Source organism: Drosophila gunungcola, unplaced genomic scaffold (assembly GCF_025200985.1).
Source record: "Drosophila gunungcola strain Sukarami unplaced genomic scaffold, Dgunungcola_SK_2 000064F, whole genome shotgun sequence".
NCBI lineage: Eukaryota > Metazoa > Arthropoda > Insecta > Diptera > Drosophilidae > Drosophila > Drosophila gunungcola.
Genome location: NW_026453227.1, coordinates 207,961 through 233,404, shown reverse-complemented (window position 1 = coordinate 233,404; position 25,444 = coordinate 207,961). Strand labels below are relative to the sequence as shown.

Here is a 25,444-nt window from a genome sequence, read left to right as displayed (position 1 = left end):
AAAATCAGACAAATTAAAAATAAAATTGAAAATGATTGATAGGGAAACTTATTACTTTCATAAAATCCAGCAATGCGTTAAAATATATAAAAACATCAATCAGTTTAATAAATGTATCAATTAAAGTTTACTTTCGGCCCCTGAAACAAAGTGAAATTGACCAAAAATAAGTAAATAAGATTGACTGTTTTGTGCAGCTCGCAACCTATACTTATACTATGGATTCATCCTCGGTAGATTTGAGAAAATAATTTGATAAACTAATTTGTGTTATTGCGAAACTTAAAATTTAAAGCTTTTATAAGTTTTATGATGATTTCAAAGAGTATGGAAAAATTACGTTTTGAGCAACTCTTACCAAGGCGATGGATGATACAGCATTGTTTTTGTTTATTCGAAAGAAATAAAGATTTGACAACAACACACATTTACCATTAAATATTTGCCTTGACAACTTACTTGGTTTATTAGACCTTACCAATCTAACCAGATAATCCCGCCATTTACCGAGGGCCAGCTGAAAATTGGTCACACGCGACCACTTAGCACTTCAGATAATGACAATAATGATCACCGATATGGGAGCACAGATATCACACCTCGACCATCCAGCAAGGCGTGCAAAATTCGTTTTGCAGAATTTCAGTATTGTCCAGCATTTCGATGCGCTGCGATCGATGGGCTATATTGGTCCATAGACCATAGACCATAGACTATATACACTGTGACTACCCGCTGTGGCAAAACGACTGCGGTCGACCCCACAAAATGACAGTGAAAAAAACCGAAAAAGGATCCATATCCATGCGCAGGACGAGACTGATGGTGCAACGAATCAATTGCCACTCAGCCAATTGCCAATTGCCAATTGCCGAGCAACATTGCGGCATTGTTCCCAGATTTCTGGGGTAACGTTCCTGGGTCCCAGGATTATCTGGCGAAAAATTGCAATTTTCATGCTCAGCAACACATGCCAAGAACGCTGGCAAAAAGGACACTCCTCTGGGTCCTTCGTCTCTTTCTAGTCGCTCTTTCTAGTCGGGCCACTCCACTCGACACTTTTGTGCAGTTTTCCGTAATAATGTCATCAAATTGGCCGTGCCGTACAAAAATACTATGTAGTACATATTCCCCTGGCCCGTGGCAAATGGCACATGTAGAAAATGTCCGGGAAAATAGAGAGATATGCCAGGATATATATGGGCTTTGCGAGGGCAATGGAATGGCAATAAACTGGAAACGGGAGTGAACTCAACTGAAAAGTCGGAAGAGGCAGTTCTCAAGGGAAAGTTTCTCATCGGAAACTATGGAAAATGGCAAATATTTGGGGAACGTAACTTAAACTTAAGTGCATTAATAGCTGAAAACTAAAATGATTATAGAAGCCCATATAAGTGCATGTCAAATGATTTTCAAGCAGTAATCAATTATTTATTTATTTTAGTATATTTATAATAACTTTTCGAAATTATAGTATGTTTTAATAGAAAACTGTTACCAATAACTTGAAAGAATTAGAATATTTATTGTATAAAAGAATTCAAAGTTAAATGTTCCCAATTATTTAGAAAACAATTTCGTTTGTATTATATTAAACATCTGTTATAAGTAGATAACAGTTTATAAAATTTATAATAATAAAAATATATTTAGAAATATATATGAGATGAAAAGTAACAAGTAATAAAGTAAACAAGAAGTAATTACATTAATGTTTTAGCAAAAACCTGAATGCTTTATTTAAAGTTTTTATTCAAACATTTGAAGCTCTAATTGAAACTAAATAAAAAAAGTCAAAATTATATTTTTTCACGTTTTTATAAGCTTGTTAATAATTGGTGGCCTTTTTGAACTAAAACGGTTTAGCAGCACTTCGTTTGCAACCATTTGAGAGGGGATTCTCGGCTCAGTTGCTCTTCAATTGTCGCTGTAAATTCTATTATATTTTATTTGACGGAGCCCGAGCCCTCGACTCTTTGTCGACTCCACTTGGAGTTCCTGTGCCATTTGTCCGATGGGTTTCCGGCCACTTGGTGTCCGTAGCCTAATCTCCAGCCGTCTCTTTCGCTCCGCGATGCTCCGTCCCTCTCTCACTCTCTCTCTTTCTCTCTCTCTCTCTCTCTGCTGAACGGGATTTGGAGTTCTTTTTATTTGCATGTTGATAAAGTTTTCAACAATGGCAACTTTGTCGGCGGTTGGCATTGAGGTTGAGCTCTGCAGCTGTTGGGTTTTCTTTCTTCATTTTTTTTTTGTTTGTTGTACTGTTTGTTGAGGTGGTGAAGGGGGGCGCGAGGAGCTGGAAAGACTCCGTGCCGGGGCACTAATACCACGTCTCAGGGGCGGCAATTACGACACCTTAATTATGATGCCGAAAGTCGCGAACAGCTTCATTCCAGGCGGTCCGTGATCTGGACAATGCCCTTCGGCACCCCCCCTTACAAACCCCCCAACCCCTCTGGAAGCCCCTGCTAATCCGCCGCGCATGCGCCCTTGCCTTTTGGTCACTTCCGCGGTCAAGTCGTGATTATTGCCCATCCAGATTCCCGAACTCCTCATTTGCCGGACCCCGAGGCAATTTGTCCAGGGCACCCAGTGGTCAAGCATGTGGTGCTCTGGGAGCAGGCTGCTTATCTACAGCTGATTCCGAGGGTCTCATGCCGGGCTAATTGCCTCCTGAGACGAGGATGACAGGGAAGGCAGCCAGCCGTACACTCAACAAAAAATTAGCCCTGCAATTAAAAAAAAAGTTCAGATAAAACGGGTACTTTGTATCATATAAATTAGAAAAAAATAGATGTTGTACTGTATATACGTAATTGATTAGATCTACAACTAAATTATTATTTAGTTTTAGAGTTAAGTTTAATATTTATTAGCCAGATTAGAAATTAACCTATTGACGAAATGAATAAATAAATAAATAAAGGATAACATGATTTTCGCTATTTTAAAGAAGTTTCTAATAAGAAATATGCGTCGCCAAAAACTCTGTTTCAGCTGCATCTTGGTTGATTACAATAATCAACCTTAATAATAAACCTTAAGAATGCAAAGCATTAGATTCTATTATCATATTACAATGAATATGCTAATTTTCATATAATTTTAATAAATTTAAAAATAACAAAAGAATGAAATAAAAATAAGATAACAATTTAACCAACCTTTAAAATATATATATTGTAACGTCCATTATAATTGCATTAATAATAAAAAAAAAACATATTTATATGTCAAAACTTAGAAATGACAAAACAAAGAATCAAAAATGGAATACAAAATGTGCCAATAAAAAATATATTTTAAAGCATATTAATATTGCCTTAAAAACAATTACAAAAACCATTGCCTTATGCACTTTTAAGTGTATAAACTGGCTCAGTAAGTGTTGTAGAAAACGTCCTGATAAAGGACGATAAAGGAGCGACGACAGACGACAGTTGCCAAATCTGAACAGCTGCCGTGCCCCCGTAAGTAGATCAGGTAGTAAGTAGGTCAGATAGTCATCATCGGGGCAATCGAACTGCAAATGGAAATTGATCGCCGACTAAGGACGCGCCAAATGCAGCACCCCGGGCATCGAGGATCCCGGACCAAACTGCAGTTCCAATTACACCACGGATGCTGTCAAAACAGGCAACATCCTACGCCCGGCCCTCAAAAAACAACTGCTTCCAGCTAAAAACAAATGAGCATATTGATTGAGTAATAAGCTGGAAATGGGTTCGTGTTTTTCGGGTTCTTCTCGAATTTCGGGTTCAATTACCATTCACCGCTCTCCAATTTCCCCGTAGGTGCCACTTGTTTTTCCCCGCATTTGACAACTCAATTGCAAAGTGCTTCGCATTAATTCGGCCTGATCCTGATCCCAATCCAAGTCGAGATCAAGATCTCGGACGTACAACTGCTGTTCGGTTTTCAGCTACAAACAGGCCCATAAATCAGAATCGGAAATCGAGAGTGGCGCCAGTCTGATTCTTACATATTTGTCAAGTGTCACATTTTCTCGTTTTCCCTGGTGTTTATGTAAATAGCAATTGTTAAGAGTGCTCAAATTGGTCGGAGAATGGTCAAGTGATACTTCTCTAGGAAGGCACTTGTTTATCTCCATTTGTTGCATAATCAAAATTAACTCGATTTTCTGTGGGTATAATACTCGCAATATACGTTTAGTTTATATTATACATAGATTTATATAAATATGCCTCTTAATAGTAGTGCTTAATGTACAGAATATTTTTAAATTTTGCTCCTATATTGATAATTTTGATTTCTTCAAAAATAATATAAAAATGCCTATTAAATTAAAAAACTTAAATGAACCAGTAACGTTTGAATCACATTATAATGTAATATACATTTGATCCCAGAATGATTTGTAAATTGTATAACTAATAACTAAATAAAAATTAAAATTAAATTACAAAAATATTCTTGAGATAAGCTGAGTTCCGTGTCACTTAATGATACCTATGCATACTATATATATTCAGGATATATACTCACATGTTCTTGTGGGGCTTCGCCGAAATTCAAACCCTTTTTTGTGGGCACTCCATAGAGCGTACCCACTCCGCGCCTTCATTAGTCAAGTTGCGCAGGCAAACAGCCCAAATACAATATTATTTTACATGGCCAAACAATGCGACGACGCCACTCGAGTGCTCCGAGCCCCCACTTTCTCCTCTGGCCACCAAATTCACAGGTAAACACGCGGCAGCGAAGGTGTAAAAGTCAAAACAATGACAAGAAAATTAGCTATAAATGTTGCCCCCTTTTTTTTCGTATATTTTTTTGTCTGTTTAACAAGCGACTGCCACACGAACCAAAATAAAAAAAAATATAAAGTGGGGGAATCGGAGTGCCAAAACGGTTGGCAAGTCGATAAATAAACAAGTAAGTGGGCGGGGCAAAGGGGGGGGGGGGCTGGGTACACAGGAGGTTGATTAATACGGGGCCAAAGGTCGGGTTAGCTCTGACAATAAACAATATTTAATTTTACATATGTCGCTGATGATGCCGCAGAAAAAGTTTGGGAGCAAAGGCAGTCATCGTTGGGTAAATAGGATCAAATTCAGAGCCTGACAGGCACTCGGATATTTGTTAAATCACTTTAAAAGGATATAATACTTTTATTTATTTCATGTTGGGTTCACTTGTATTTTGTACTCAGAAGTTTAGCTTAAATTATTTTAATGTAACAATGGGTAGAAAAAATAAATTAAAATGAACTATGTCCAAAATGTCCAAATGTTTTTTTTGGCGAATTCAATGTTTTTAAATTATATAGTTTATAAAAACTACAAAAATATTTTTTAGTTATTTTATATATTTATTGTGTGTTCTTTAAATTATAATTTTCTTTATTAATGGATGAAGGACAAACTTATGTTAATTAGGGCAAGCGTCAAATTTCGGCAGGGAATCGATGTTTCGACTTTGGACAGGGACTTACCACCGAAAAGGTCAAAGTTTGCCCACTGCCACCCGATTTTTTGGGCACTCTGGCTTTGCTTTTTTTGTTGTTTATTTTTCTGAGCTGGCGCTAATGCTAACAATGTTAATTAGCGACTCCTGCCTTTTGTTTTAATTGTGGGGCGATGCTGGCAGCTCCCGCCGCCCGACCTCCGCCCTCCTTTGCCAGCAACAACAATGAAAGGGGTTAGTTGCCGTTGGCCAAGTTAATTGCATTTCTCGCGGAAGAATGCCTTTGGCCTCCGGCATCGCCCGCTGCGTCAACTCGAAAAGCCCGGCAGCTCGGCAAATCGGCAACTGTTGTTGGCACAACACAAATCAGGGAAGGATCGGGACTTAGTTGCTCTAATACGGTTAGCACTTGGAGGGCAAGCAAAAGGAAAACTATGCCCGGAAGCGGGGAAGCGGGGAAAAGACGAAAAAGGAAAAAAGGGGTGAGTGAATTCGATTAAAATTACATTTTTCACAGCGAGGAACAGGACACGCAGCGTGAATCCTTTTGATTGTTGCTCGCTCGCATTTGCAACTTGTGCAACGCATTTAATTTTATTTCATTCGAGTTTCATTTGCCAATCGCCGCCGCCCCTCAGTGCCTCAACCTCTCCCCGTGTCGCCATATATATTATTTTATTTTGTATTTTGTATTCAGTGTTCAGTGTTCTGCATTCTGTATTTCCCACTCGCAGTTGACAACCCTTCGCAGGACCTTCCGCGCCACAGGACACTGGGCCCCGGCTCAGTTGAGGATCGGGCGGCAGGAAGCAAAGCTGGCCACGTTGTGGGCTCACGTACCCGGCCACAAGCGAGGTCTACCAGAAGCCACCCCGAACGTGCACTGAGCGAAAAAGGGTACCCGCTTTGGGTTCCCCCAGGGGCGGCGACAAGTTATAAAATGAATGCCTAAAATTTAACATTTAACATTAAATACAAAATAACTAAGAAACGATTTTCGGAGAAACTTATTAAATAAAGGATACATATTTTATATTTATACTTATATATTCTTAAAAAAAAGGGCTCATATGGACATTAATTATACGTTTTTTGGTACCTCTTTAAAGAGTATTTTATAAATTTTTTAGATTTTGGATATATTTTATAAAAATGTATTTTGTTGACTTAATCATTCTTATATGTATACATTTTAACAGACTTTACTAGTCGTAAAGAGACAATTTATTAATCAAAAGATATTCGATAGATTTTTTAAGTGTTTTTTTTTTATTTTAATAAATCTTCTAAACAGTTGCCAAGCTTATCTTCAAGTTGTGGTCGTTTTAAAAAATGATTAAATGATGTTTAAAATTAAACACCATAATCAAAGAACTATATATCAGTTACAAGTTTAAGTTTTTATGAAACAACAATTTGTGTAAGACCATGGGGCCTTAGACTATAAGTTAACGGCAAAATTAGCTTTGCAATTTTGTAAGCTTAATTTATCTTAAGCTGGGAAATAACAAAATATAATTTAGAGGCAAACCGCATAATCAAAACAGAACCTTTGCCAGTGATCTTAACATACTAGACATGAGTTAAATGTAACACAAACTGGCCACACTTTACCTCCGTTTTCTCGCAGTGTCCTTGTCCGTCCTCCGAGTCGTCGCCTTGCTGTGTGTCGTCGTCATCAAAAAGGACACTTGACGGGTACAACAAAAGCCGATGTTGTGCTGCCACCGTTTGCTATTTTATTTCTATTCGCCTCATTCATTCATTTGCAGCTTTTAGCGCTGCCTTTTGTCCGTGCCTATCTTCCTGTCTCCCTCTAATGCCCGTCGCCCCCTTCGCCACCTCTCGCTCACACTTCCTTGGGTTTTTGGTTTTTTTTTTTTTTTTTTGATTTTGTTGAATGAGTGCGCTCCTCACATAACGCTCGTCCGCTGTGCGCCTGATTATCCTTTCAATTAAATTGTAGCGTAACATTTTCCACATCGACGGCGCCGCAGCGAGTCCTGCAGAAAGAGACGGGCTCACGCGGAGCGAAAGAGAGGGATGATGGTGGCCCCTAGGTGTAAGCGTAAGTGTAAGTGGGACAGAATGGCCATTTCCACGGCTGAGTGTGAATGCAACTGCGAGTGTCCTTATTCACTGGCCGAATGCTGAATGGGTGCATGAGTGAATGGCTGGCTGAGTGTGGCTGTTGATTTTGCTAATGGCCCCAGGACCTTCGAACCCGACAGCCCGGGGCATAAGTCACTTTTTCCGAGGGTTTGATTTCCAGAACACCAAACGCGAAGGTCCTTTTCTCAAAGGCCATCGAAATATTGAAGTGTGTTTGTTCTTTTCCAAAATTCTATGCAACTAACTTAGCTCCATGTTAATATTTATTAAGCAATCAATTTCTTTTTCTTAGCTTATTTAAGAAGGAAATACGCTGTATTAAATTATATTAATATAGACTATTGCAGCTGCAGCCGCAAATCTTATGACGATTTTAGCTAGGTACGGCATTTCAATATTTGTACATTATTTCCCAGGGATGTATTCAATAAACCAAAACTTGATATGATATTTTCGAAAGTTAACAACAATATATACTTTTTTTGCGGTTTTTGTTGTTACTTTTACAAAACCAGGTACTCAGCTGAACGTGAATCTCTTTTGTGCAGTCCATTTCAAAATGTTGTTACATTTTGATGCAAAAATTTTAAATGTTTACCTGTGAATGAACGACAAGGAATGACTTTCCAATCGGTATCTATTATTTCCCTTGGTATTGATACAAAAAACTATTTTTTATTTTGGAATTTATTTTTTGGAATTTTGGAGATTTGGCAAGTTAAAACACGTGTCTTAAAGGTTTTTTGTTGTATCTTGGCCAAAACAAGAAACATAGCCATATAACTTACTTTTTTTTGACAGCAGGCAACTTATAAAAATATTAGTTATAAGGGATTACAACATGAATTTTTCTTAAATTGTGCAAAAATTCGTTTGAATTTTTCGGACATTTGGCCATGAATGTTTCATTGCATAACCAAAAAGATATTTGATTACATTTCTTTAGATCAAAATAAATGCCTTTTGCCAATATTGTTTTTGATTTTAATCCCCCTTTGCCAGCTGCTCGAGTTTGGCTCGCGATAAATATTAATTTGCCATTTCCAATCCCTAAAAAGAGTTGTCCGGGGATCAGCAAAGAGACCAACAAAAAAAAAAAAAAAAACAAAAATAAAAACGAGGAATACAATGTCGGGCCTGGCATTTTTATTTTTGATTTTCCATTTGTGATTTCTAATCCGGACTGCTCCTTTTGTGTTGCCATTAATAGCGAGTGCCGTTGTTTATCTGCCTGCTCCTGATTTATTTATTTATTTATTATTACATTTGACTGATTGCCGACACCAGCCGGCCCACACTCCCTGAAAAGCTCATGCATTATGGACAAGTTGATTGTCGAGAGCGGCAGTAGCTTGATTTTCGTTTTGTGTAGGCAAATCATATTATATCATATCATCTATTATGCAGCGTTGCCCAAATAAAATCCCATTTAGCACCGGGCCAAAAACGAAAGAGCAGAACTGCAATCGGATTCCTAGCTGAGCCCCTTTTAATCCGCCCAGAATTGATGAGATATGGTCCCCCTGTGATGGTTAGCCCTTTGACATGTTTTCTTCGTCGGCCAAGAAGAATGGACACGCAATTTGCAATTCAAATTTCCTCCTATTCGCTCCAAAATCAGCAAATATATAAGCATTTTTTAATTGAATAGATTTGCCTAATGTCAGATAAATCAATCTTATGAGTTGTATATCTAACTTATTTAAATTTCCTTTATTTCTTACCAAAAAAAAAAAATAAAAAGCTGCAAAATATCCGAAAGCTATGTTGACTATTTACATTCAACTTTCAGTCACCTTTTTGAGTGATTTTAAATCACTAGACTCAAAATGTAACTATTTCGCCATTGAATGTTAGTTTTTCTTTTAATTCTTTTTGGCTATTGAGAGGGGCCAACTTTCGAGGATCTCATTTGTGCAGTTTCGTTCGAAAGAGGTGAGTAAACACGGTGCTAGCGGAAAACTAATGAATGCCAGCCGTGGAAAAACAGCCACAGTGGAGCCCCGCAGGATGACCCACCAAGAAAAGTACACCTCCATTAACGGGGCCCCACTGTGGTGCAAATTTTTTCGGTCCTTGCATTGATTTGACAGCCAAACAGGCAAATAAACAGGCTGGCAAACAAGCGAGTGAGTCAACAAAAGGCGCAGGACTCTGCACTTTTTTGCCAGTGCGCATTTCCGCTAAGCAAAACAAAGTGAGAGCCAAAAAGGAACGGGAAAGCAGGCAAAAGCAGGAAAACGGGGAAAATGGGACAAATGTTTAAACACCCGAAAGGTGCGCTTATCTGGCATCTGCGATATGCGATTCATCACCTTTGTGATGACGGGCCCAATTCAATCAGCGGTAATTATGTCGCATGCAAGTCCTTTAGTCCTTTATCGTCCTGCCAGATCGCTCCCGAAACTCCAAACTCAAAACTCAAAACTGAAACTGAAACCAATAGGGTCAGGGATTAGCCCTCGGCGTTTATTAAATACAACCGTGAATGGAATGCAGATGAGAATCAAAGGGCTTAGCTGCCGAGTTGCCCAATATTTGGCAGTGACGAGTGTTGCATCCGAGGGCCGGATGTCGATTTCGATCGCGAAATCTTCAAATCTACAAATTGCACCTGAGATCAGCGGAAAGTGATAGAAGAGGTTTATTCGCTGAGAAATTGGGGAAAACAGGTAGGCCAGTTGGCATGATATCATCCACACCAAGAAATTGAATAGTTACCCTTCATATAATTTAAATAATTATAAAGGTAATGATAATAACTAAGATTTTGCAAATAAGTTTATTTTTGTTTAATAATTGTTAATCCACGATTAATGCTTCTAACATTCATAATATTTAGCTTATATGTATCTATTGTCATAAAACAAAAAATCGTGCTTTCTTTTCTTTACCAAGGAACGACATAAAAAGTATTTAAAAAGCTTTGCGGAAAATAACTATTTAAACAAGAAGGAAAGCAAACTTCGGCAAGCCGAAGTTCATATACCCTTGCAGCTATTGCATTAATTAAATACTTTTGAAAACATTTAAGTTATGATTTACTTGAGTATGTGCTAAAAAAAACATTGAAACTATGATGATTTGCAGCTCAATTATTAGATAGTTATTTTATATATTTTTATTATTTCTATGGGAGCTATATGCTATAGACGTCCGATTTTGATAAAATTTATACCATAATTCTGAAATAATTAAACATTGCTATATGTCGAAGAACTAAACAAAAAATTAAAAAACAGAAAAGTTATAATTTTTTTTCATTTATTTTTCCGATTGTTCCTATGGGAGCTATATGCTATAGTCGTCCGATTTTGATGAAATTAAAACCGTAATTCTGAAATATTAAACCATTACTATATCTCAAAGAACTAAACAAAAAATTAAAAAACAGTAAAGTTATAATTTTTTTTCATTTATTTTTCCGATTGTTCCTATGGGAGCTATATGCTATAGTCGTCCGATTTTGATGAAATTTAAACCGTAAATCGGAAATATTTTACCATTACTATATGTCGAAGAACTAAACAAAAAATTAAAAAACAGCAAAGTTATAATTTTTTTTCATTTATTTTTCCGATTGTTCCTATGGGAGCTATATGCTATAGTCGTCCGATACGGATCGTTCCGACTTATATACTACCTGCAATAGAAAGACAACTTTTGGGAAAGTTTCATGCAGATAGCTTTAAAACTGAGAGACTAGTTTGCATATAAACGGACGGACAGACGGACAGACGGACGGACAGACGGACATGGCTAGATCGACTCTACTAGTGATGCTGATCAAGAATATATACTTTATAGGGTCGGAAACGTCTCCTTCACTGCGTTGCAAACTTCTGACTGAAATTATAATACCCTCTGCAAGGGTATAAAAATATAAAAACAATTTTATAAAGTTTTAGAAAATGGAAATAAATTAAATTTCAAATAGCCTCTGCTAAAATCCCAAAATAATTAAATAATAATAATAATTGGTTAATATAAAATAAATATATATCTAACACATAAATCTTTTGAGAGCGCCATCTAGCCGGGATTAGCCGAACTTCAAGTGTGAAATAAAGCTATGCTTAAACTAAATAAAGCGTTTGATCTGGGTCAATAGATAACAGAGATAATTTAAATTTAAAATAGCCTCTATTAAAATCCCGACATTTAAAAAATGTTTAAAATAAAAATAAGTGTTTATTATATATTTATTATAAATTGTTTCCAAACATCCGCCAAGCCTACTTAAAATCTTTAAGATTTGAGAGCACCATCTAGCGGTGACTAGCCGAACTGGACATAATGCCGTGTATACTCAAAGTATCTTACAGATCATTATCTACATGTAATTTGACTCGAATACCCAGCTTTCAACGCTAGCCGCCAGATGGCGCCGGCAAAAAGTTAAAAAATAATTTTGTATCCAATATATGAATTTAGAACTGACATTTTATGTCTTAAAATTAACAAAAAAAAAACTAATAAAATTATATACATTTTTGATATAACAATTTCTAAACTTTATAAACTCAAAGCGGGACACTAAACTGTTTTTTTTTTGTAATTTAGTTACGAAAGAAATCAAATTGGACATAAGAAAAATAAGACAGTATTAGATTTTCTGTTTAATTTAAGTTTTGTAGTTATTTTACATTTTTAAGTTTCAGTTTGATTTAAGCTACCTTTAGGCTGTCTTACCTTGGACAAAACGGCTAGAAAAATAATCGAAAGCCCCACACTCCCATTATATAAAAGCCACTGGATATTTATGTATATTTCGTAACAAATCGAAAATTGTTTTTATTACTTTCTGATCAAAATCATACAACGTTGTCAATTCGTTTTGTTGATTACTCAATTATCGCATTATAATAATGTGTTTTTGGTTTAGGTTTGGTTTTGTTTGTTTTTTTTTTTGTGTTTTTCGTTTTTTTCGTTTTGTTTTTTTAATCTTGTTTGTTTTGTTTTTACGTTTGTTGCTTGCTTTCTTTAATAATAATTTATAATTATAATAATTTATATAATAATATTTTATAATATTACTTGGTAATTTATTAATTCCCATCAACGTCCCTGGCCTTTTATATTTTGAGGGGCGTTCGGGGGCGGGGGGCGTGGCTCGGGGGGAGAGCTTCCCCCCGCCCCTTTTCGCCCACTGGGCTCATTCGCTTTGCTTTTGCTTTTGCCTTTGCTTTTTTTATTTGCTTTTGCCTTTGCATTTGCATTTGCATTTGCCTCTTCCGCCTTTGTTTGTCATTGCCTTTACTTTACTTTAATGCATATGATTTTTGGTTTTATTTTCGTTTTGCTCTGCCATTTTTTTAGTTGTATTTCTTTTAATGTAATGCGCCTGCTGCAATAATTTTAGTTTGTAAAATTAACTAATCGTTAAATGTGTGTGTGTGTGTGTGTGTAAGAGTGAAAGTGGGTGTATGTATACTGATGTGGCTGTCTGCGGTCTGTCTGTGTGTGTGTGTGAGTGTGTGTTGGTGAGTATGCGTGTGAGTGTGTTATTTACAAGTCGAGTTCATTTTGTTCAGTGTCTTAAATGTTAGGTGTTCTCGCCTCCACTTCCGTTTCCGCTTAGTACTCACTCCTCCTCGCTTTATTGCATAGTATTATTATTACTGGTATTCGTATTGCTGACGTATATCATATATATATATATATATATATATATATATATATATATATATATATATATATATATATATATATATATATATATATATATATATATATATATATATATATATATATATATATATATATATACTTATATATATATATATATATCTATGTATACCGCACTTGTGTTTGTGTGTGTGTTTAGTTCGATTATGTCCGCCTGTGAGTGTATAATTTATTACTTAGTCTGCTAAAAATTCACGTTTATATCCTCAATATAGGGGCTTCATATAAGTGTATGCCATGTATTGTATATAGATTTGTTTGCCTCCTCATTTCCTCCTTCTCCGATCGGATCCATTCGATTAGTATAGACTAAAAATTCTCGTCACTGGTATTATGCATATAGTATATGTGGTGTGTATATGTATGGCGATCGGGGCACGCGAACATATAATGGTCATATATCGACGATTATCGGGATACGCGATCGTATGTGACCGATATATGTATATATCACTGACCCATCTCCCTTCTGTTTATCGTTATCGCTATCGCTATCGCCATCGATGTGTTATCGACTCGTTTCGCTCCGCTATCGTTTCCATTTGCCATCAATAATAAATTGATTCGATAAATAATTTTAATTGTATGTTACTTATATGGGGGCCTTAAGACCTAATCCGTACTGCCTACGTGTTTTCGTTTCGTTTCGTATTCGTTTCGTTTCAAGTTTTCCATGTCACTCATTTGAAAATTTATAAACTGAGGACGTTTTCTTGTCTGAGTGCGTGTGTGTTGGTGTGTGGATGTGTGTTTGTGTCGTGTGTGTTTGTGTTTGGGTATATATATATATATGGGCGTATATATATACCTATATAGCTTCAAATTAAAGCTTTATTAACCATGCTCGCGTTTTGTTTTCGTATTAACAAAATTAAACGTTCCGTAATAATCGTACTCAAGACTCAATAATCGATAATCATAAATTACGATAACTGCACGTTATAACTAGTTAAATGTCCATTACCGTACCGTTTACCGTTACCGTTACCATTTACCTTTTATCATTGCCTTTACCGTTAGCAATTACCATACAAGTACAAGTATAAAAAAAAAAGATTGGATCTACTCCCCAATCGATTCTGATCGATTGCTATCGTTCTTTGTTTCACTGGCTAGTTGTATGCGGTATTTGAGTTATCCATAGGTCTGTATATCTGTATAATTATGCTATATCCATATACCTAGATATATCTGTGTGTATATAAGAGATACAAACTAGAAGTACGCTTAACGCCTAAAAGTATTCACTAGATTCGATCTACTCCTTTTAGCTCCTACATCCGCTTTTTTAATTCGCATTTCGTTCGCTCCAGTGGTTGTGCATCTGTGGTTGTGGTGGCCATTGTAATTGTTATCGTAATTGTGGTTGTGATTTCGAGTTCGATTTTGCCATCGATTTCGTTTTCGATTTTTGGGGGTGTGCGTATCTAGGGTGGTGGTCTTTCGATAGGAATGGGGATGGAAAGTAATCGACGTCTTTCGTTGGATATGTGCGAGTGTCTCTAGTTAACAAACAAAAAAAAAGTAGTAATCGATTTTTTTGAAGCAGCCGAAGATGGGGGCACCCTGTTCTTCTTTTGTGGGGGGCTGGGGCATCTATCGTTTATTGGTTATCGAAGTCGGTTTAGTCTAATATTGCGTGTATAAGTTGCGTACTCATTAACGGGTCTTTAGTGTACAAATATGAATGCTTTATCTTGTTTTTTATTTATTTTCTTCATTTGTTCTCTTTTGTTTGCCATTTGTTACTGCTTTAAAATCTTTGTTTTTACTTCAGTTCTTTTTGAATTTCATTTTTGTGTAGATTTGTTGTTCTCTGTCTGCGTCTGCTTTTCTGCGTTTGCTTCTCCTACTTTTCTCCTACCCACATTTCCATATATTTATAGTTGTTTTTACCTTTTGTTTTGTATAAATATTGAATGCATTATTTAATTATTATTATTTATTTAGTATTCGTTATTAAGTGTAATCAAAATTCCTCTAGTTGAAGGCAATCGGCGAATATATTTGAAATTATTTATGCAATTATTTTACATACGTTTGTTTCGTTTTATCATTTACATTACATTACGTTTGACTAAACTTAGGATCTCCTGGAAAACAAGTTGAAATATAAATAGTTCCTTACTCTCGACTGCTTTTCTACATAATTTTATAATTTCATATCATAATTTCATAATTTGTCTACCTGCCAGCCTGCTGCTTTTCGCTTCTTGCCTTTCGCTTTTGTCTGGTTAAAAAGTCATCTGAATCTGGAAAACTTAGGTGTAATTTTGCTAAAGATGTCTCGCTCTACGGTTACCAACTAATCCACTTCGTTATAAAACACTTTATATATAGGTATATATATATATAGGTATATATATAGGTATATGCTTGAATATACATATATATATATATATATATATATATATATATATATATATATATATATATATATATATATATATATATATATATATATATATATATATATATATATATATATTTGCTGGCTATGTACAGTACGTGTGTGTGGTTGTTTGTTCTTGTGTTAAAAGTTAGGCTTACTCGTAGGTTGTTGTTTTTAGTAAAAAAAATTCCAACCGACTCGGCTTCTATATAATATATACACGGTTTGCTGGTTGATCGATCGGTCTCACTTGAAAATCACTTTAAGGCAGTTTTCCTTTACACTCCATCAAATGCTGCTCGCTAACTTTGCTGCTGAACTCTGGGCCACCAACGAAATAAATCTTTTTCTATCATCTTCAAGCCTTTGAGATCTTGGGGGCGTGGCATTTGTAAAGAAAATCGAAATAAATATAGATAACAATATGATAAAAAAAAAGAATAAATCACATTTAAGCTGCAACTTACGATATTCCTGTTCGGGAAACTAGGTGTTCTGATTAGAGTACTGAAATGTGTACGCTAAGATGGAAGACAATAAATTAGCTGCTCGTGAAAATCCCCAGCCACGCCCCTCTAGTCCAAGAAAACAGCTTTTTCCTTGACATTTCGGCCCTGGACCTTCGATCTCGTCTAAAAAGTTCCCTTCACTAATTATTGTCTGCTATTTGTTCACACACACACAAATTGATATTTACGCTAAGTGCCTTAAGTAAGCCTGAACCGCAATCCGATATTGGATGTCGAATATCGACTGCCGAGCATCGGTTATCGGATACATTGGTTATCGGAAATCGAAAATCGAGCATCGAAAATCGGGGGAAACGAAACGAAGGAGGCTCAAATGTCAAAAGTCAAAGTCAAAGTCGTGGGCCTATTTAATGATCTAGATACGAGTTCGATATTTGTTTCGCTTGTCGGTAATATTCAGCAATTTTGTATATTTTCGCTTAGTGCTATTAATTGGGTGTTCTTAAGTTTTTGTTTTTCAGCTTTAGCTTTGTAAAAATTTGTCTGAGAATGTGAATTGGCAGTTTCAATTTGTATGCAATACTTGTTTAGTTGTGGTTCTTTACAATTTTGATTCGATTAATATACAATTTAAAAAACGCTTTCGCTTCCTAATAAAAAGTTCTCACTATTCGATTCGATTCGATTCTGCTAGGGAATTTAACTAAATTGTATTTTTATCGTTACCGTTGCGCTAATCACTCACTAATTCGATTTAAAATATAAGTTACGAATATTTCACCAATATGCTTCACTAATTGTTGCTTTTAGTTCATTCGATTTCTTGGTTCATTTCATTGCGTTATTAGAGCCGTGAGAAATTGACTTTCGTCTTCGCTTTTTTGTGAGGGTGCTGAGAAAGAGAGATAGAGACAGGGATAAAGATAGAGAGAGAGGGAGAGAGAGAGAGGGAGAAGAGAAGGGAAAAAAATGGAAAACAGGTGGGTGGTGAATCTGCAAGGCAACCCCAAAATAAAACGAAATAAACAATGATATGTATACAAGTCTCGTTTTTATTGCACGAAAGAACAAATGAGTGAGAAAGTACGGTATAAGTTACAGAACTAAAACCTTAACTTAGCCACCAAAGAATACATAATAATTATACACAAAAAATATGGCAGAAACCAAATCCAGACCGCGAACAAACAAACAAACAAACAAATGAACAAACAAACACAAGCATTAATTGAGATTATGGGGCACTGAAAAGCAAATACACAATATTTTAAACAGAATTGTCGATTATTTTCACAGATTCATTAACTTGTAAGTCGGATTTATAAGATTTATATTCTGTTTCCACGTTTACAATTTGGTCAGTGTATTTCGCAATGAGATTTCTATGGCCTGTTCACACCAAGTGTCAGTAAAAAGCATTGTTCGTACTGACATATCGGCATTTACATAAAACATAGTCTTTTAAGATTTTGTTTAGGTGGAAACAACCTATTACCTCTGATTTAACATTTTTCAGTGGGAAAGAGACGGGATAAAGAGTGAGTGAGAGAAAGAGAGAGAAGTGCCGTGCTGTGTGGTGAGAAGTGGATAGAACTGTACCGGATGTGGTGAAGCGTGGTAAAAAGTCATCGATGTTCCTGTTAGCTCTGTCTGCTTCCGCTTCCGTTTTCGTTTTTGTTTCTGTTTCTGTTTCCGTTTCCGCCTGTGCTTATTGCTTCTAGGATTGCGTCTATGAAATGTCCTTCTTAACCACTAGATTCAGCTAGTACAATTCGAATTCATCGAGTTAATATATTGCGGCAAACACTTTGAAAAATAAAGTCTTGCGTTTTGTTCGTTAGCATTTGCTTTTACTTTTGTTTGCTTGTTCGATCGCCCCCAGGACCTGTTACGATATTTTACAATTGCTTTTAGTTGGATTTACGAGTTACGAGTTACGATTTACGAGATACGAGAGATTCCATCTTGAGCTACACTAAGTATTCTGGGTTTCATTTATATGTTTGGTTTTCTTTTTCGTTAGCCTAGCATGTAGATCATATACGTATCGCTTTAACACTATCGACTAATGGCAATTTCCTTGTAATATGCTTACGTTTTGGTATGGTATTCCTTTCTTATTCGCCCCCTATAATTACAGTGTAAGTATCCTCGATATTTATACATTTGCTTTTCGTTTACCGTTTCACTTATTGCGTGTCTGTGTCTGTGTGTGTGTGTGGGTGTTTTTTATGTTTGTGACTGTATGTGTGTGTGTGACTTAACCTACGAACCCACGACAAAAAAAACGCAGACAAAAATGTTTCAGTTTGAACTAGAATTACAATTACTTTCACTTAGTTGGCTATAAGCTGTTAAAAAAAAAAATACGCTAAAATTACTTATTACCATTTATTGTTACACTTATTGTTTTTTCGCTTCAACCTTCAACCCCACTTCTCCTCCCTCTAAATTGTAATGCGTCTTTGAGTATGCTGAGTAGTGTGAGTAGACGGAAACAAGCACTCAAACTAGATGATTTGAATCCAAAGTAATTCCCGAAAGGATTGAGGTTTGAGCAGGTCCATATCGGCAATTCCTGATTCTGAGACAAGGAACAATCTTAATTCCTTTTGCTTTTCATTACTACTTGCGGCACTGCAGTTGAGCCTTTGGTAACACCTTCCTTTATTCCTTACTTCTTTTTGTGATAGACCCTCCACCATTTAACTATTTTAACTTGATTTTACTTTAAGTGGTTTTGTTGGCAGTGATATTTGTTGTTAGATTTGCATCTCTGGCTTGGCTTTTTCTGGCTGTGTTTTGGTCGTCCTTTGAGAGATGGGGAAAAACGTGGTAGTGGGCAGGGGGGTGATAACTTTCTGAGGCATCTGTGCGACTGGTTCTTTGGTCCATTTCTTCTTGGGGGCACACGGAAGTCGGAGGGATCCCAGATCAAAGATCGGTATCCAAAAAAGGAGGGTGAGAGATCGGGATCTCTCAACGGAGAGAGTGCGCTTCAAAAGGTTTTCTGGACGGATATTACGATTTGTAGCACATGATGGAGTCGTGGATGGGTGGATGGCTGGTAACTGTCGGAAGGGGCTGTCATAGGAAGGCTCTACCGTAGGCCCATCTGCAATGCCTATTGTCCCGGGTGGGGGGATGGGAATTGTCGAATTGTGGAATTTGTCAAATTGTCAAATTGTCGAACTCCAAACTGAACCCTCATGCTTGGGACTTTATTCGCTAGTGGTATTATATTATTATCGTTATGTTTACACTTGATTCATGTGGCAAAGCGTGCGTTTTCCGCCTGATTTTCCTGGGGAATTTTCGCATTTTCCGCTTGAGTACTAGGCGTATTATCGTAGAGAGAGAGTTGAGTATGCTCTATTATTAGTGGAGTTAATTGATTTATGCTGCGAATGTTGGCTGCTCTCATTTGCTGAATGATCGATCGATAATTATATATATATTTATATGCTTTACATGCTATATTCGCGTGTGTCTGTGTTTGTGTGTGTTTGTGTGGGTGTTGTGTGTGGGGAGTGTGTGTGAGCTTAAAACATTTCCGTTTCCGTCTGTCTGTCTTTGTTGTGGGAGTTGCGTTCTGTTCGGTCGGTTTTCGGTTTTTTTTTTCGGTTATATAATGATGCGCGCTATAGTTTCTTCTAATTAAACTATGTAAATGTATCTTTTGTTTCGGTTTTCGGTATTCGGTATGGTATTTTCTGAACTTTCTTTGATATTTACTGATATTTCTGTTCGTTTCGTCTCGGTTTTTTCCTTTTTTTCTTTATCATTATTTCTCTATCTGCTCATTTCGATTTTCAATTTTCTTTCTTTTTCTGTATACAAAAAATTCTGTTTTCTGTTTTCAGTTTGCTTTTTTTTGGTTGTTTTTTCTTTCTTGTTTTTTTTTTTGTTCATTTCGTTTTTGTTTTGTTTTGTTGTTCATTTGTTTAGCGGGTAATACAAATGCTTAGAGTTAGAAAAAAAAATTGTTTATATATATATATAATATATATATTATATATGTAGAATTATTTGTATGCTTGACTTAGTTAACCTACATTCGAATACATGAACACTTCAAGATATCATTGTAATAAGTAATTTAATTGAATTGAATTTAATTTAATTAAACTGTTAATCTTCTCTGCGATTTCCACATGTCGTTTTCTTGACTTTCTTTTGCTGCATATCCTTTTTTTTATTTTTTTCGTTTTTCAGGCGGGAATGGTTTTTTCCCAGCCCGTTATGTTGTTGTTGTTGCTGTTGTTGCTGCTGCTGTTGTTGTTGCTTGCATCGTTTTGGTATGGTGAACTCCTGCTTTTCCTCGGTGAAAGTGATGCTGATCCTCTTGAATTTTCTTCCTTCTTCCTTCTTCCCTTCTTTTTTTTTTGGGGTTAATACAGAAATGCAATTTTCCGCGGGCGTCGTCTCGACTTTGTTGATGTTTGGTTTAGTTAACGCTGCATGACAAGCAAAGTGCGATGTGTGTGTGTGTGTGTGTTCTACGGGGCGAATGAGTGATGTCGCCGTAAGCGTGTTTGAGTGCGTGTGTTTGGCGTCATCTGTGTGGGTGTGGGTGGGTGTGTGTGTGTGCGTAATGTGTGTGGATGTCTGTTTCCGTTTCCGGTGCTGTCCATTTGGCTGCTGTTGTTCTGTTGTTCTTCTCACACTTTGACCTTGTCCTTGGGGGCAACTTTTCTATGGGTCGCTGATCGCTGATTTCCCAAGCGATCCCTTGTGACATGTGACCTTGTGACCTTGTGACCCCTGGCTAGCGGCAGGCGCTACTTGCCACCAGCTTGGGAGTCCTGTCCGGAAGTCCCAGGACTTCCTTCATTTTTCTCGTTCTCTCTATATATGTATATATATCCATTGTCCATTTTCTCGTTACGTTAATTGATTGACACTGAGATTTGTAATATTCCTTTCGTTGCGTGGTTGTTTAGATGTTTTCCTATTTTGTCCAAATGTCTCCCTGCTTCCTTCCGCTTCCATTTTTTTTTTGTATGCCCTGTGCTTGGATGTGTGTTGTTCTGTTTCGACTATCGATAGACTTAGCCGGCTATCTATCATGGTCTCCATGGTTGAAAATGCTGATTTATGACTGACTGCGCTGACGATAGTTTTTTTGGTTGTATTTTTGAGATACGTTTTTTTAAAGATTTTTTAGCGGTGTGTGTTGAGTTTGTTAATGAAGCGGCTGCTGCGAAGATCTCTAGATTCCTTTGTGGTTGTAGTATTTTTTTTTTCATTTACTTAGTCTTGTTTTTGTTGTTGACATTTGATTTGTTGATTTCGATGGTTTTCAAATGGAGACGACAAATTGCATTTTGTATTGTTTCTAATACTCCCAATATCATGCATCCTGTATTTCACCTTTTAAGCCAGGCACCCTGTGGTGTTGGTTATGTCCTAAACGATTCGCTAAGTCCTGTACAACATCACGAAATATAACTGTATCTATGTTTTCACCTAGTAAATACAACAAAAACCAATCGCCCATCTTCGAACGACGAACGATTATTTCAATAGCGTCACGACGCACTAACCTGCAAATGGAAAATATCGATAAGTAATTGTGTTTCAAAAATGTGTTTATACAGTTGCGACAATCGTTAGAGTTGATAAGGGGATAAAAAAACACCATCTCTTTATGTTTTGCATGTCATAGCCATGAAGAACGTGTACAAAATCTTAGCCCTAGAACTGGAAGCTTATCGATAGTTAAATTTCGATTGTAATTAAATATAAAACGATAATGAATAAAAGAGAAACCTCATTGGAAACGATCTAGATTATATTTTAAATCTACAATAATTTAAATTTAATATATTTCCTAAGGTGTTACCGATTATTTCGATAAAACTTATGGTTTAATTTTATGTAACTAATTCTGTTTTTTTTTTTTTCATATCCCCATATCATCTCTAGTGACTACCCCTAGTGTCTATAACTCACCTAAATCGCATACGAAATAAGTAGACCCTCATTCGAGGAGAGAATATAATAACCACCCTGTATATTAGCGTTAATAATGTGAGAAACGTTAATAATATAAACCAAAACCAAAGGAAAATGTAAATCTTCTCATTAACAACGTTTAATGGTAAAATGCAAATGGCGTCGTGTTTCTCCACCTAGAAAAACAGATTCAATTATTATTTATGTCTTCGGTTTTGAGAGCGCTGCATCATTCGTTACTCACCTCCCCACTTGAACCATATTTAAAAATGTACATTTGGTCATTCTGGGAAATATGTAAATCATCGGATCCATGCGATCTTCCTGATCGGTCTCCATATAATCTATCACTTCCAGGCCAAATGTCATAAATTCGCCATCGAAAAATCGATTCATAAGAAACATTTGACCTGCAAAGGAACCACAAAAAAGATACAAATCAGCACCAAAAAGATACAGAGATACACTTTTCGTTCGTTCGTTCGGTCAATCTATCTTGACTATCTGTTTATCGGACCCCAAATTGATGGGTTTTTTGCCACTGCCACTGCCACTGCCACTTCTCCGATTTTCCACCGTTTTATTTTCCATTACCCCCCTCCCACATTCTGTGTGCATGGGTGCATGGCTGCATGGGTGCATAGGTGCTCTTTTGGAAAATTCGGCGTTACGAATCGGTGCGATATGGCAAAGCGGTACGGACTTTTCCCGATCCGATGCGATCGGATCCGCTTGATCGATGGGCGGCCAACGAGGCGGGAATGAATCGATTTACTTCGCAATACCAACTCACCCACGCCCGAGTGCCCCATTAATTATGGCATAGCTGATTAGTGCAGATAGCGGATTCGAAGTCGGATTCGAAATCGAAATCCATCAATTGCCCGCGCTAATTGCGGCTAATTGTGATGGAGATCGAGATGGAGGTCAATGAACAAACAATGCCCCCAAGGTACGTTAAGTTTAATGGCGGACTGTGAAGCGCATTTCAATAATAAATGAATAACCATCGGACTTATGCCGCCCATAGGCGCACTAAAAACTTTTTAACGAGCACTTTTTGCCCAAGTATTGTTGGCATAATTATATGCCCAATAAACTATATCATAATAACCAATGAGTGGCCGAAAGTAAAGCTATTTGATGAAGAAGCATTTTGCTGAATGGCTCTTGATTACTTTTTAAATTTATTTGGCAACTAGATAGGCTAGATAGATGGGGGTTTCTCATATACAGAGGAAAAAGCCTGATTCCACTGACACATATTTCTACATCCCGACCGAATGTACATTATCCAGCAAGAAAGCTATAGTCGAGCACCTCGACAGTACTCAATTAAGGAAATTAAAGCGTTGGGTAAACAAGCTAGTTTTTAATTTCTGAAATAGTTTTACAATTTCATTCTTTATATTATCAGTTTAAATGCATATTTGAAGCAGATTCTTTTACCAGTAAAATATGACCATTAAATACATACAATATTTGAGTCGATATTGAGATATTAAAAATTCCCGAATATTATATATGTGTATAAAGTAAAAAAGTTATAATCAATAGGGAAAAACCCAAATTTGTTAATAAATATGTGGTTTTGAAAATCTTTACGTCAAAAAAATTATTCAAATCTTCCATTAAATGCATTTTGTGTGGCGCCTCACCTTTCAGTCATGACAAACACACCCCGATTTCAATTTCCATTTCCATTTCCATTTACATTTCCACTTTCCCCTGCTGGCTAATTGACCCATTTCGAATTTCTGGCCAATTAGGCCCGCGTTTCCCAACCGATCGCCCCTCGCACTTTTCCGAACGCGATGTCAGCCATTTTATAAACGTGTATTACTCGCATTATTATTGTTTATTTCCAATGTTTTCTGACAGTTCATTATTTTGTCAGATTTCGGATTTCAGCGCGCGCACGCCGCAGAAGACGAGGGGACCAAAAATTTGGGGAGATTTTGTTATTTTGATGCGGGGCGGTCAGTCGATAAAAATTCGTCATTGATTTTTCGGCGTAAAATCGAACGGGGAATGTTAATGAATGTCGAATTTATGTTGCCCCCGTCCCAGGAATCCGTTTTGTTAACCCCGAAACATTGTTTACCGATCTCACTGGCACCTGGATAAGTCCAAAGATTGGCAGATGCACCGAAAAAAAAATACAGTGCTGTATATATTTCATATAAAAAAGTAAAGCACATGTCATTTATATGGAATTAATCTTGAAATGGAAATTGAAAATTTAATTTAATACTAACTCATTTTACTGGTAAAAGAAACTACTTTAGTTAATTTATTTAGTACTTAAAACATTTCTTAATATGAGTACCAGGCAATTCCTTGTCAACACACTCGACTTTAGCCATCTTCAATGTTTTTTCTATAAATTTGATCTTTTAGGCTCAATAAAATAGCTGAGCTAAGATCAAACTAATATGTTCGCAGCGTTAAATGATATGATCTGAGATCCTTACAGTCCCTTAAGACCATAACGATATCAAAACACATCTGTTTGATAATACTAAATATATATTATACATGATATATTTTATTCCGTGCACTAGTACTCACCTATCACATTTATAAGGGCGAGCAGCTCACACACGTAATATCTGTACGCCCACCAATTGTGATATCTGTGAATACAAATCGAGGGAAGTTAGGCAATTAGCAGTGATTCAGATGTAAATAAATATATATGTGCTAGCTTTGCAAATGCCAAATCGTTTGTCCGAGTTTCCATTTTCTCTGGAGAACTTTGACTCGTGAGTCACAGTCGCTTTCCGGAGAATTCTTTGTTAATTACGGGGACCATTGCCCGGAAATGTTTGTTCGGGGAATCGTTTATAAAAGGTGAGATCTGGTGCATTGTACTCTCTCTTCGACTTAATAAATGGGTTCATTCTGGAGAACTCAACATTTTACGTTGTTAAACTCTAAATGTTATGTTAAATAATCAAAGAACCACTTAATAAATGAGTTTATTCTGGAGAAATCAACACTTTACGTTGGTAAAGCTAAACAGGGAAAACTCATACTTAATTTTAAAGGTTTAAACATTTACGTAATTTTGTATATTTAACGAACAGCAAGTATTGTTCTAATAAAAATCTTTTGATTTTTTAAAATTTCATTTCCAAATTAGACAACTCCTCTTTGGCCATTTGCAGGGCTTATTCTATATGGTGCGTACTTACCTTAAATTTTCCCACAAATAATCTAAAAGTAATTTCTTTTTTTGTTTTTTCTCGGCTTCGGAACAAATGCCTATGTCTAAGTCCATGATGAGCGCATGAATCTTGCCACCCTCCCAAGATTTCCACAGCCATCTTGGTGTATAAAATAAGATTGCCTGCAAAAAGCGAATAGAGGACAGATGTAGTATGTACTATACTGT

General features: G+C 36.5%; 1 protein-coding gene across 1 annotated transcript in view; it reads right to left on the bottom strand.

Moving 5' to 3' along the window:
* Positions 1–17,118: 17,118 nt before the first annotated feature.
* Positions 17,119–25,444, bottom strand: part of LOC128264302 (innexin shaking-B) — a 62,077-nt gene continuing 53,751 nt past the window's right edge. Inside the window, 6 exon segments of the mRNA XM_052999718.1 lie at positions 17,119–21,635; positions 22,045–22,223; positions 22,292–22,317; positions 22,320–22,457; positions 24,619–24,683; positions 25,245–25,399. Coding sequence (XP_052855678.1) covers positions 21,443–21,635; positions 22,045–22,223; positions 22,292–22,317; positions 22,320–22,457; positions 24,619–24,683; positions 25,245–25,399 — 756 coding nt within the window. The 3' untranslated portion in view covers positions 17,119–21,442.